Source organism: Ammospiza caudacuta, chromosome 2, assembly GCF_027887145.1.
Source record: "Ammospiza caudacuta isolate bAmmCau1 chromosome 2, bAmmCau1.pri, whole genome shotgun sequence".
NCBI lineage: Eukaryota > Metazoa > Chordata > Aves > Passeriformes > Passerellidae > Ammospiza > Ammospiza caudacuta.
The window spans coordinates 112,489,284-112,503,119 of NC_080594.1; the positions used below are offsets into that span (position 1 = coordinate 112,489,284).

The window sequence follows — 13,836 nt, forward strand, 5'->3', positions numbered from 1 at the left end:
GGACAACGATGTAAAACAGAAAATAAAGAGCTCCAGCGACCAGTTGATACAGAAATTGCAGGGATAATGTGGAATGCATATTCCAAGCTTCACTCTAGTGAGAAGACTAAAATAAACATTTCTAACATCAACTGAGACAAAATCACCTCTTTTGACTAAAGTGGGCAGACCATCTCTATTTAACCAGGAAAAGGAACATGTATGATGTGTGTGTTTGATAAACAGCAGAAAGATTAAGAGGGGCCTTTTACATGGGCATGTAGTGACAGGACAAGGGGCATGACTTTAGATTGAAAGAAGGCAACTTGCATCTAAATATTGGGAGGGAATTCCTTGCTGTGAGGGTGGTGAGACCCTGGAACAGGTTCTTGTGGAGAAGTTGTTCAAAGCCAGGGTGGATGGGGCTTTGCCCAGCCTGGTCTAGTAGAAGGTGCCCCTACCCATGGTGAGGGACTTGGAACGAAATTTTCTTTAAGGTGCCTTCAACCCAAACCATACTGTAGTTCTGTGGTAGAACAGGTTGTGATGTCTTCAAGAATACAAAAAGGAATTAGGTGAAATTTTAAAGCACTAGCAATATATCTCTTAGTGTCATTAATCTTCCATTCAAGTACTGACATGATAAAGAATTATTTTACCTATGCTGATATTAAGTGACATTCAAGAATTTTCTCAAAATATGCATCTTATCTCGAGTATGATTTTTTTTTTCTAGGTAGCATATTCTCATATTGGCTTTATTCTGCATCAAAACATCTGATGGCTCTAGAGAACATGGTATCAATATATGATTTATCCCTTCAAAGTCTGAGGATGATCACTCTGGTTCTTTTCTGTCCCTAATTAAACATTGCTTCAGTAATTCCCAGGAGCAAGGAAGTGACTACACTGAAATGAAAATGAAGTTTATAGGACCACAGTTGCACTGTCTGTGGTTATGATTAATGCATTCTATGATTATTGTTAAACTCATAAGATTTGGTGGTTTTTTTAAAGATACTGTGAGGGACCATACAAGCCACAGATTTTATTTTTTTTCTTGTAAGGAGACAGAAATCTAAGGAGATTTTAACACAAAATTGATTGAAGTAAAATATGTCAAACCAATGGAGATCTTAAATGTGATTGCTGATTATTCAGCCTTTGGCAGGCCACTAATAGTGATGGTAAGTTAGTTTCTGTTCCAGTCAGCCATTTCCCAGAATAAGGAGCAAATGCAAATCCTTCATAATTAAGTGTTTTTGGAAAGAAGAAGCAACCCTACAATGACTGTGACTAAAAAACAAAACCAAAAAGAGGTATTTGTAGTCAACATAAAGATTTATTTATTTAGCTGTTAGTTAGGACACTTCTGCCTGGTGTAACCCCACAGACCAGTCTAAGAGGCCAGAAATAAGGCTGTTTTCAAGATACACAGGTCATTTTCTTTCCCATTTTTTTTGGTCATGTGGAAGTAGATCAGGTGGGTTGATTTCTACCATTCATTCATGCTTTTAAGTACCGTTTTTCATCTGTCTTTACATATGGGCTGCTTTTGCATTCTGAAAAAGAGGTGACATTCATTAGCTTATTTCATTATGCCACCCAAAAGTGTATACTTACACTTGGTCTATTCTATACTAGTATATAGATTTACGTATTCATAGTGCTCAAGTGTTTTGTTTTTTTACACATACTTTATATTAAAAAGTAGTGAGCAGTGCATTCTTATCTGATACTTCTTTATACAGTACTGTGGAAGGCTGGATTTGGATAGAAGTTTATACCCATTTAAAATACACAATCAGCATTCTAAAACAGCCATTAGTTCAATTTAAAAATTAAATGTGCTGAACATAAAAATAAGCTGAGCAAAACATGGTTTGTATTGAAGGCTAGTTGATGATATTAAGTGAGGGAATCATTACATACAGAAGATGAACTGATTAAGATTTTTCTAACCCACATGCCTTTCAGAATTACAATTAGAAGAACTTATCCTTCACATTTATTTTTAAGGGATGATCTTATTCATGCTTTTACAAGGTATGGAATTCAGAGGAGCAGGTCCCAAATTTCAAGACAGTAAAATGAGAGCTCTGGAGAGAATTCAGTGTTTCTCACCCTGTCTTTGCTCTCCTCATTTGCTAAGATTCAAACCATCTCTTTAAATTCTCTGAAGCTAAGACAATTAATTTAAAAACTACTGGAAATGACTGAAGTCTCCAGATGTTAATGGCTTGTTTAATTCTACTGCAGTGACATTAAAGAACACTAATCAAGATGAGAACTAGGTTGTTCTCCAGGTTGTACAAATACCGGAGTCATTTGGAGCAACTGTAATAAAATCCCTTGTTATCATGGAGCAAGGTGAGACACACAAACAAGGTCTTTCAATCATTATTTTTCAGTCAAGTTTTAAGTAACATTAATTATCTGTAGCATCTTTTATGGTCCAAATGAGAAAATGTAGTTTATAACAGATGTTGCCTCCATATTAAACCTATCAGTATTTTTTAAACTTGAAGAAGTAATTTTCAGTCCTATGATAATACAAATTATAGCAAACCCAAATGTGTTCAGAAACGTTTCAGAGACATTATTTTCTGATATTCTAGTTCATTTTAGAATTGCTGTTTATCTTGTCAAGGCTATTTGTATAAAGTTTTCTTTTTTTTTTTTTTTCTGTGTCATTTTTCCTTTTTGCTTTCTCAGTTCTCTTTTCACGAGTTGAAATATATTTCTTCAAAGTACTGCTGCCATATGGGCTTCCCCCTAAAACTAAAACAGTACTTTGGTTAAATTGTGTATTTGATCTAGGTGTTGGTCAGTAATGTCCAGGTCTAGGTGACACAGGACATTGCTGATGATTGCAGTGAATTTCCTGTAATTAGAGTTGTAATTAAACCCTGTAAAACTGATCTCTCACTGAATGCTTTAGATCATTAACATGGAAAAGTTCATGTCTGGTGAAATGTGTGATTTGTCAATCTCACTTCTGACACCTCTAGGAGTAAGGCATTAGTCATTTTTAGGGACTGCATTAACCTGTTTGTGATGCTAAAGTCCACAGGCATAGCTAGTCTATCTTCATAGAAGCCTGTCTTGCACTTCATTTTTCTTAGCATTTTCTTGTATGAAGAAAGTCTGATTCTTTTACTAAAGAGGTTTCTGAACCCTCATATGTAGTACTGATTTAGTAACTCTTCCTTGCTTCCTTTTTTTATAAATCTTGTCTGTAGAAAAATCTGTCTGGGTCAGTGTGTCCCAATAAAGCCTGTAACATTTGCTTCTTTCATTTTTGCTTTGTCTTCACCTAATGCCTCTTCCCCCAGTCTGCAGGCTGCTGTTCTGCAGCTTGCCGGCTGCTTGTTGTCAGCTTCCATCAGACTGAAGGATTTCTGGGAAGGAAAGACTCTTACAGGGCCTCTTTTCACCTCATCTGTGCAGCTAAAGATTTGACATTCACTTCCTGAGACAGGATGAAACTCTGGTTTTGAGACACATTATGTAAATCAACTGTGTTATGTAAGGAACTCCTAATAATGATGCACATTACAGCATATTTATAAGATTAAAGGCAGTACTGCATCCTGTGCACTGGCAAAAAAGCAGGCTCCTGAAAAATGTCTTAAAAATGAAATAATTATAATAGGCTTGATGTTTGTTTGATGTTTCTGTTTAGGTGCTGACTGCAGCACAAATTAAATCAATTTGCCTGGCCATACTAGAATCAGGAAAACAGTATGCAGTGAAGAAGAGGAAACCAGTCCCACTGATGTATTCCTACTATGGAACAGAGTATCTTGGTGAGTAAAACACACCAGCACCTCTGAGAGTGGTGCTGTGTGGAGATGCTGAGCTAGGAGGCACTTCAGGAATAAAATACACAAAATCTACAGTGTGGGATTTCTCCTGAGCCAGTTGGGACCATCCATCCTCCTCCTCCTCATGGGCAGCTGGGTCAGAGCTCATCTGAAGCAGAGGGGAAAGGCCACTGAGGCACAGAATCGCTGCAGAAAGTGTGAGATTGGCTCACAGTTCCCTGGTAGGGGAGCAGAGAGAGCAGTCAGAGTTGTGTGTTCCACAGACCCTGGCAGGTACAGACAGTTCTTGCACTGAAATTTAGGTGTTAGCTCACTGATAGTGTCAGTCAGTAACTGGAAATACCCATTTATGGCCCAGTTTCAATTTGCATTCAGCAAATGCAAATATATGGCCCAGATTCAGCAGTGTGATAAGAAGAGTAACACCTTGAAACAGAATTCAGTTCAGGTTCAGTTTAACTTCCTACAGTGAGTTTCAGTCATATCAGAGTGAGAGCAGAAGGAATTCATACATATATATTGCGAAGCTAGAGGAACTAAAAATGACAGGAGTAGTAAAATATGGTGTTATACACCTAGAAATCTTTTATTCCAAGCACTATTTCAATATGCATGAAGAAGATGAAGGAGCCATGCTCTTGACAAGGAAATCTGTCCCAAGGGAAAGTTGCAATGAGGTGCAGACAGGACCTAAACCATCCTCTAAGTCCGTTGTTTCTGTTCTTTCCAGGAGCAGCACATGGGCTTTCCTCAATCCTGCAGATGTTGCTCTCCTATTATGAGTACCTGCAGCCAGCAGATCAGGAGCTGGTGTGGCAGAGTGTGGATTTCCTGATGGACCAGGAGCAGAACAGCAACTGGCCCCCTGAGCTGGGGGAGACCATCGAGAGGGAGAACGAGCTGGTGCACTGGTGCCATGGAGCTCCAGGTTCTTTTCCCTTTGATCTATGCACAGCCAGATGCTGAGCACATTGCTTTGCCACATTAGATTCCATGTAGAAGATAATCTCAGGTTAAATTCAGCCAAAGTGAAAAAAAACCCAAAGGACATAAAGAAGTTACACTTTGAGATGAGGAAATTAATTAATTGCTATTGTTCTTCCCCCAAAAACCTGTATCCCATCACTGTTCTTGGGTAGTAACACAGATGTAGCTTACAAGAGCACTTCAGCTACTCCAGTGTTTGTTAAATTCACACCACAAGTCAGCTGGACATTTCCTTAGGCACTTGAGTTAGTTATGTGTCATGTGCATTCCCATAAGGTTACTGTGAACTGAGCTGTGCAGTGCTCTGGTGAAGATTATGATTAATTTATTTAAATCCCCTCTAAAAATAAGCCAAGTAGGTTTTTTTTAGCAGAAGTTAGTAGGCATAACTGTGTATAACTAGAATGAAGCAGTGTATGCCTCATTGGGGAAAAAAATGTGAGTTTCTTTTTCTCATTAAGTAAAACTTTGTTGCCAGTGTAAGAAATTACTTTGCCCATCCTTGTGTTTCTGTCAATGTGAGCAGGTAAGGTGAATGGGGATTTGGAGCCAATAGAACACAGTGCTAAGAGTTTAGTGTTTAAAGGCAAAAATGTGACTGCTCCTTTAAAATTAGGAAAGTCTGGGAATGTTGGAGTAAACCCTGAAATTCAATAATGCCTTGAAAAGATTGAAAGTGGTATTGTCACAGGGGCTGGATAATTACATTTACTGTGTGTTTTTAGTATAGCAGATACTCCCCCCTCATGGAGCATTTAGAGGCTACACTGACATGTCTAGAGCACAGCCTGCAGTTTTTTAGTGTATTAATCTTTATTTTCTTAGGTGTTCTTCAAAACCCTTGGTGTGCTTTTTACAAAAGACAATGTCCCTGCTCTTTTCCTAGGCATTGCCTATCTGTTTGCCAAAGCCTACCTGGTTTCCAAGAAGCCTCAGTATCTGGACACTTGTATCCGCTGTGGAGAGCTCACCTGGCAGAAAGGCCTCCTGAAGAAGGGCCCTGGCATTTGCCATGGTGTGGCTGGTAGTGCTTATGTGTTCCTGCTGCTCTACAGGCTCACTGGGAACTCCAAATACATCTACAGGGCACAGAGGTGAGCATTCCTGTCTTCTGGATTTAGGGAATACCAGAAAGTTTCAGGAACATTGATAAAGCAGAGTCTGTGATCCCACCCTCGGATGTAACCTGAGTGTTTAAGGTTCAGGATCAATTCTGGCTGTGAGTTGTGGGTGGATGCACTCTGTGGGAGCTCTGCAGTCCCATTCCAGGCTGTCTGGGTTCTCCCAGGCTCCCTCCCTGCCCAGGAGCCTGGTTCCCACAGGAACTGGGCTGCATGTGGAGGGGTCACGTGCATCCAGGTCCATCCTGCTGTGATGGCAGAACTCACACAAGCTGTGTACCCAAGTCCAGGAGTAGAGTAAAACGTGATTCTTTAGGATTTTTTCAGAGCACTTAACACTATTCCATGTTATTAGAAGTGGAAAGTAAGTATAGGATGTGATGTGCAGTTATTTTATATATTTTTAATTTATCATTCCCACCTTTAGCTTAGCTAGTAGTGTTAATTCTGTTTTGTCTGGGTGCAAACACATGTGGTCTAGTAAAAATTCTGTCATGGTGCTGCAATTATCTTTAACTGTGTATCTCTACTGTACCTGTTTAAAAACATACTATTCCATGTTTGTTACTGTTTTCCTTACAGCACAGAGTAACAGGGGGAAGTGGTATAGTAATTAAGATGACTAATTTTCAGCCCTTTGCTTATATTTAAATTTGTGTGGCTATTTCAGCTTTACACAATTTGTTGCATGGATGTGAAACATTGCTTGCATCCTAAAAGTTATAAAAAAGTATTTGTTTAATGATACATATTACAGAAATCAGAAGAAGCTTATAGCTCTTAAACAAGCATAATGCACACACAGATTGCAAAGGTTTGTCTCTTCTGAATCTAATGAACCTCAGTTTCTTGTGGAAATTGGATAGTGTAGAATTTGCAGAAAAGGTTAAATACTGATCATTCTACTTTCTTAAATTACTGAGTGTTATTAAAATGATGCTTCCAAACAAGTAGACAGAGAGGAACATAAAGTAATAACAAACTCTTTTTTTTTTCCTCTCTCTTAGGTTTGCAGAGTTCTTATTTACAGAAGAATTTAAGTCTGGCTCCCGGGCACTAGAAAGTGTATATAGTCTGTATGAAGGATTTTCAGGAACTGTGTGTTTCCTGACTGACTTGCTGCAACCCAACCAAGCCGAGTTTCCTCTCTTCAGTGTCTTTGTCTAAAGACTGATGTTCTCCAGGGCCAGTCCTGGAGGTAGTGGAAGAGGGCACCTGCAGTTCCACTTACTTTTCCAGACAGGCTATGTACAAAACGAGCTGGGGTACCACTAATGTTAGCCTTAATGTAGCTGGGAGTCAGATCAAAACCAACACACACTGGGGCTTGGGGGGTGGGGAAGTGTGTGGTCAAAATAAAGGGGTCAGTGGGGAAAAAAGGGGGGGTGCTGATTGATGTCATAGATATTTATCTAATTATTCAAGTGAGAGAGAAAGGGGCATTATCAAACTTTTAATTTGGTGAAAAAAAGGCAAGCTAGAATTGCAGGGACTTGCAAAGAAGAAAGTGATGCACCCAGTAGGTTTTAAAAAGAATCCTGCAAAAACCATTCATGGAGCAATTCACTAACTGGGGAGGGTGTTGTAGACATGTCACTGCACTGCACAAAGGCAAAATCTGGGACTTTTTTACCCTAAACCACATCTGCTAGTTTTAGTAACATATATTAGGAAAATCTGTATCTTTGAGCTCTCTGGTCCTCTTGTAATGGCAGTTCTGTAGATAGCTAAGTGTTCAGGCTGCAGTTTCACAGTTCATTTCAGCAAGTGGGGTTTCATGTGTGTAAAGAGCACTGGATTGGACCCTTCCTTTTAAAGCTCAATCTGTGGCAAGGAGCTGGTCTCCTTTCTGATCCACTGTAACTGTGTCATGTCTTGTCTGTATTTTCCCCGGTCACATGGTAGATGGGTGGAGCCGTGGAGAAGACTTGGATGGAAAAGTTCTGTAGCAAAGATACAGCAGGCAGATGCTTTCTTCATGATACAGCATTGCTAGATAAGTATTGTTCAGTGATACAAAAGCTTCCTTTAAAAATGAATTAGTTATAGCAGCATTTCTGAACAGTACCCTAAGTTTTTCAGATGATGGAAAACCTGTTTTTCCTTGATGAATTCTTCACTACAAACCCTGCAAAGTGAATACAATCATGGGGTGGCATACTGATCCTCAGAAAAAAAAACTGATAACAAAACTCAAAATTGCTTTTTTTCCTAGTTATCAAGATAATGTATATGCCCAAATGATTTTTAGCTAGAAAATAACCTAGATAGGAGTAAATGGGTTGCTCAATACTAGTTGCACTAGCACATATAGTTGCAAATATATGCTGTTTTCTATGTATTATAGATATGATGACATGGTACCTGAAAGCTAAAGAAAACACTAACATAGATTTGTACTAAAAAATAGAAAATGAATATCTGTATTTAAAATCTATTTACTATTTATTTATTTATTTTTATTTATATGTTAATAATATATATAAAGGAAAATTGGGAAGACCAATATGTCAAAAACTGAAGTTGGAGAGAAAAAGCTGCTGTACATGCACTGCCAAACAATGCAGTCCCTCTTCCTGCATTCTCAGCTGGAGGAGATTACAATTTCTTTATTTTTAATGCCTAATGGATTAAAGTTCCCATTTCATTTCAGTGGGCTTTGATCAGGCTATAAGATGGAGCTGGGTCTTGAAATCCTCCCACATTTTAATATAATAATCCCTTCCTGCTCTTGCCACTGTTATTTTAATGAGATGGCTTACATTATTATGAGCTGCAGATAAGGATTTCTGCTACTCTGTCTTGCACTGTGCAGCTCTAATTAATTACTTAATCATAAGAATAACCATATTTCACTGGTGAATAAAGCAATGCAGTTCTGTATCAGTTTGTCAAGAATTTAGGTATCTTTTAGTGAATGGAAATGGTAAAATCCAATATACTTATGTGTTTATTAAAACACATATGTTAAAAGGCTCTGTGGTCTTTTAAGAAAGTCACTAATGTCACTTACTTGGTTACTCTGAGCAGTGAGATGTGCACACACAGAGGGATGAATTCCATAGGGAGGGTGTACACATGAGGCTGAATCAAAAAGTCAGTGGATATGGGAGTGTGCTCTGCCAGCCCTTGGAAATGCTCCTGTTAGATCAGAGCAGAGCCAGCTGTCACCAGTGAAGATCCCAAATCCATTAGGATTTTTTATCTAGTTGGTTCCTGTAACACATTTTGCTCCTATATTTCATAATGGAGCCTTCTTAAAGAAAAGTTTAAGGAAGGTAAAACTTGGCCTACCCACTTCTTCTAAATGTGATTCTTGCTCTAAATGCCAGGGAATAAACATTGAGCTCAGTGTCAGTTTTCTAGTGGTTTTTCCTGTGTTTCTCTCTTTGTAGAATTTCTTCCAATTCACATTCAGAGGAGACTCTGATCTTCTCTGTGTTGTGATCAACAGCACACTCAAAACAGATCTCCTGTCCCCACAACCATTCTCTGTATAAGAAACCCCATGTTCTGGAGAGACAAAACATTATTTGAGCAAGAGTTAGTCCATTCAGCAATGAGAAAACTCAAGGAACCACCGTGTTTGAAATCTAGGTCTCAAACATCTCTGCAGGTTTTGTGAGTTCAGCACTGACTCTGGCAAGGGCAGCACATGAACATCTGGTCTCATGAGATACATCTGGTAAAAATCTTGGAACATATTTGTTCATCTCTTTCATCAGACATGGCAGTTTGAGCTCACTCTCAGAGATTTGTGGCTTTTCTTACCTGACCTGGCTGGGTTAAGGTGGCTTCTGGATGTGCTGCAGTCACAGCTTCTGAACACAGTGCAAATACACCCCAGGGCTCTTTGGAAAATGCTCATTAAATCAGCAGGGATTTTTCATCTTTCCCCTCTTTATTGTCTTATCTGATTTTTTCTCTGTACTATATATGCTGATACAAACATGCTGTTGCAATCTTTATTTGTTGCTTTTAAGACATCGACAGAACAGTAACCTGAGTAGAGCTGTCAGCACTTTTCAGTGTAATAAAAAGTAAGGTTCTCTGTGTACCCTTCCTGCTTTGAGAAATCAACCTTGCAACCTTTGCTAGACATTCTCCATGGAATGCTGTCTCCTCCTGCTCCCAAACTGGGCCCTTATGGACTGGAAAATGTACTCCTGAACGGATTAACAGATTCTGCCCTGGTGCTGTGACAAAAGACTGTGTTGTGGGAAACTCAAGAAGCCTCTTCCAGGGTGTAAAACACAGAAACTATGTCATGTTTGCACATTAGTTTCTTGGTTGTGTTTAGTTGCTAAAGTGTAGGCAATAGGAATTTAAGTGATATTAGTCTTTCTGATAGTATTTCTGATTATGCTGTTAAAGCAAAGAGGATGCATTATGTGGGTGTTGATGCTTATTTGTGATGTACCTGTGTTTGTGTGGTGCTATTTGTGAGTAAAGCTGTAGATTACACAGCAGTTTAAGGAGCTATATGCTGCTCATGACTTTTAGCCTGCCATCCATAGATTACTGTCAGGGAATAATTTTGAGGGAAGCTAGATCTGTAGTGTCCAGATTTATTGATTTCAGTATTCATAGAACCAGATGCTGTAAGTTTTATCAGCAGTACCGTTCTAACAAATATATCTTTATTCTTAATTGCTACTCACAACTTCTCATCATAATAACATGTTTATTTTGTGCCACTGCTTTCAATATCTGCTTTGATTGCATCATTGTTGCCTTCAATTTCCCTGCCTTTGTTTCCCAACCTTTGAATAACTTGAGGAGGCTGAAGAAGCAGCCCAGGTCTTTTGTTCTTGAAAATAAGATTGACTGATTTTGCTTAAGCAGGGTGTTCTACTAACTTGCATTACATTATTTTATGCTCCCAGATGGTCTCTTGTCTCTGGCTGTGCCATTTCCCACTTGCTAAGGAACAATCATTATCCTATATAACAGTTGTCGCTGGTGTTTTACTTCATTAAATAAAACAGAGACTTTCTAGGGAGCATGGTCATTTCTCCACGCTTCAGTGTTTCAGTTCTGTCAGGACAATTGAAACCAAGTGAAATGGCTAAACATTCCAAAATTCACTTTTAAGTAGTTCTGGGAAATATACATAAGGGAATGCAAGTAAAGGGATCACCTTTATTGCTGCTCTGTCAAATTAAGTAATGCCACTTTGATGTTCTAATACTGATTATATATGGACATGGAAAGAATATGACAAGAATACTGATTGGTTTTTTTTAATACTGTGGAAAAAAAATGAACCGTAGGTATCTGCTGTATTCAGAAACATGGAGGGGCAATATGTGCAAATGGAAACTTTGATAAGCAATCAAATTTTTGTACTCATATAGTTTTCTGCATATACAGTTACAGCATCTGCCAACATACTGCACGTTTTATGCCAACAGTGACCTATTTTAGTGTATGCATGCATTTTGAGAATATATCTTTGTTCTTTGGATCTCTGAGGTCTGCCAAGTAAATCTCAGGTGCAGTAATCTTCTACATACCTTGAATATTCACTGGCATGAGTGCATATTCTAATCTGTAGGAAGATTAGTATATCAGGACTAAAATTTTCCAATTGATTTTCAAAGAGTAATCTTGCTCTGAAGAATTAACAATTGCTGGCTGGCAGCACAGCCTGGGCTGCTCTGAGAAGACATTTCAGTTTATATAAATATGTCTAAGACTAAGTAGTAACAGCAGAAAGCTAAGTTGAAAAGAAATAAGAAAATGACCAAAAATCCCACTATGAGGGGAACAACATACTTCAAAGCCATAAGCCAAAAATGCTCAGGGCCCACAAAACAATACAGCAATTTAGGGAGGTGAACAGGCATTTTCCAAAGGAATAGCACAGTAGTGGTACAGTAAGCACTGTGCATGTTTCAGCTGCCTTCAACAGCACTCCATTGCCATTGTAGCAAAGTCATCAAGTGTTAAAAAACATTTGCCTGTGAAGGAGTTGCCTGTAGCTGAACCTACTGCCTACTCCTATCTTTTAATGGAACAGAAGTGATGTGCACTATCCATGATAAGGCAGTTTAAAAAAATACATTCAAGAAGTCAATAGCACCAACTTTCAATCTGCCTTTGAATATTAAACTTGGCTAATTTGTACTGTCACCGTTGGTCCTACACCTTGTATATTGGAAAGTCTACATCATGCTCTCAAAAAACAAATTTATAAATAGCAATCTGCTTGAAAATACATAAGGCCATATTTATTTTAATGCTTAGAAGGGAGTCTCTTGGCTTTGTTCATGGCATGACTCAAAGAGAAGATGCAGGCATTTAGGTCAAGTACAGCCATACCAACTAGAATGGCAGAAAATGAATTCAAAGCTTATTTTGCCAAGTGGTATAATGATATTTGAATACAAAAGGTTTTATAGTCTACAGCATTGGATGACTGTGTAGAAGTCCTTAAGTCAATTATATCCTATAGGGAATAGAAAACAGATTCTAGTCCAACATATATTTTTATATCATATAGAGAGAAAGGCTGTCTGACCAGAAATTCAACTCTGCCTCTGTCTTCATTACCATGACCACACAAGAGAGAAGGATGTCCTTTAACAGTGGTCTGGTTTTGCCACTGAATTGGCCTCCTGCACTCATTTTAAGAGCCTGATAGGCCACCTGCTGATGTCTGTGGTGAACCTCTGCTTGAATCCAGGCATGTATGGTAGCTCCTTCCACATGTGTGAAACAGGGGTAAAACTGTCATTCCAGAGCCCAGGCCTACAAACTTTCCTTTACACATGAGTCCCATGGAATTAGTAAGGTTTGTCTGCATGGTATGAGGAAAGCACAGGTGTTTGCAAATGCAGGGCCCTGTCTGATGGTAATTTTTACACATGTTATCTCGAGATCTCTGCAATATACGTGAATACCAATACAAATAAAAAGTACAGGGAACTTAAATGGCATTATTTAATGTCTAGTTTGTGTTGGTGACACTTGATTATTCAGTATATTCCAGTGTGTGATGTTCATTCCTTGAGTATGTGCCACACCCTAGATTGGTTTCTCAGTGTTACAGCCATTCACAGCCATGATGTGGTACAGGCCTGTAGAATCAAGGCTGATTTGATTCTTTAGAGATGCACCTTATTGTTTGAAAGCAGGACCCCTGCTTTTCTAATATTTTAAACACTGTGATCTTTCAGAATGTGTTTATTGTATTAGTTTTGTATTGTAGATTATGATAGAAACTAGATTTTATAGCTTTTTAAAAGCAGTGATAATACTGAGCTTCATAGTGGCAGAACAAACTGTGTATATCCATATTATGAATATTAAAGCTGTGATTATATTTTGCCTTAAATAAAAGTCCAACCTTGAACAGTATGATTTTGCATTGGATTGTTTATTTCTGTACTTACCTTTCATAGTGCTGGCAAAACTTCCTTCCAGAACAGTCATGACTCAGTGCTCCAAAAGCTTTTCAGTGGTAATCAAAAGAAAAATAAATCATTTTAGAATGAGATAAATCATCCAGGCTGCACACAGTGCTTAGGTAAAACAGGTTATGGTAGTTTCCCACAAGACAAGACAGGTTGCTTTTGGCCTGTAGATTAAAGTTTCCCACTCTAGGTTTTTATTGGTAGTGTGCTTAAATCTCAGTTTCCATAGCCTCTTCCCTTTCCAGAAAGACCCTCAATTCCCAGTGAAGAACACAAGAATTAAATTCACCTTGGTCTGCCCACAACAAGGTTTCCATCTTTATTATCATGAGCTTAGCTCAACTTGAGCTGAGGATTGGGACTCCAGATTTGCTAGTGCAGGAGTTAAAGAAATGGCCAAGTGTTCATTGGCACTTTTTGTGTAAATCTGGTGACACCCTAACTTGCATTAAAGAACAGTAGCAGATAAGCAGAAGTAGCCAGTAGTGATATCCCATTAATAAT

The 13,836-nt window shown here is 38.6% G+C and overlaps 1 protein-coding gene across 1 annotated transcript in view; it reads left to right on the forward strand.

Annotated features, from left to right (window-relative positions):
• The window catches only part of LANCL3 (LanC like family member 3), a 33,330-nt gene extending 26,108 nt beyond the window's left edge, over positions 1-7,222 (forward strand). The window contains exons 2-5 of the mRNA XM_058800360.1: positions 3,665-3,788; positions 4,537-4,734; positions 5,680-5,887; positions 6,922-7,222. Of these exons, the coding sequence (XP_058656343.1) occupies positions 3,665-3,788; positions 4,537-4,734; positions 5,680-5,887; positions 6,922-7,081 (690 nt within the window). The 3' untranslated portion in view covers positions 7,082-7,222. The remainder of the gene's footprint in view (positions 1-3,664; positions 3,789-4,536; positions 4,735-5,679; positions 5,888-6,921) is intronic.
• The last annotated feature ends 6,614 nt before the right edge of the window (positions 7,223-13,836 follow it).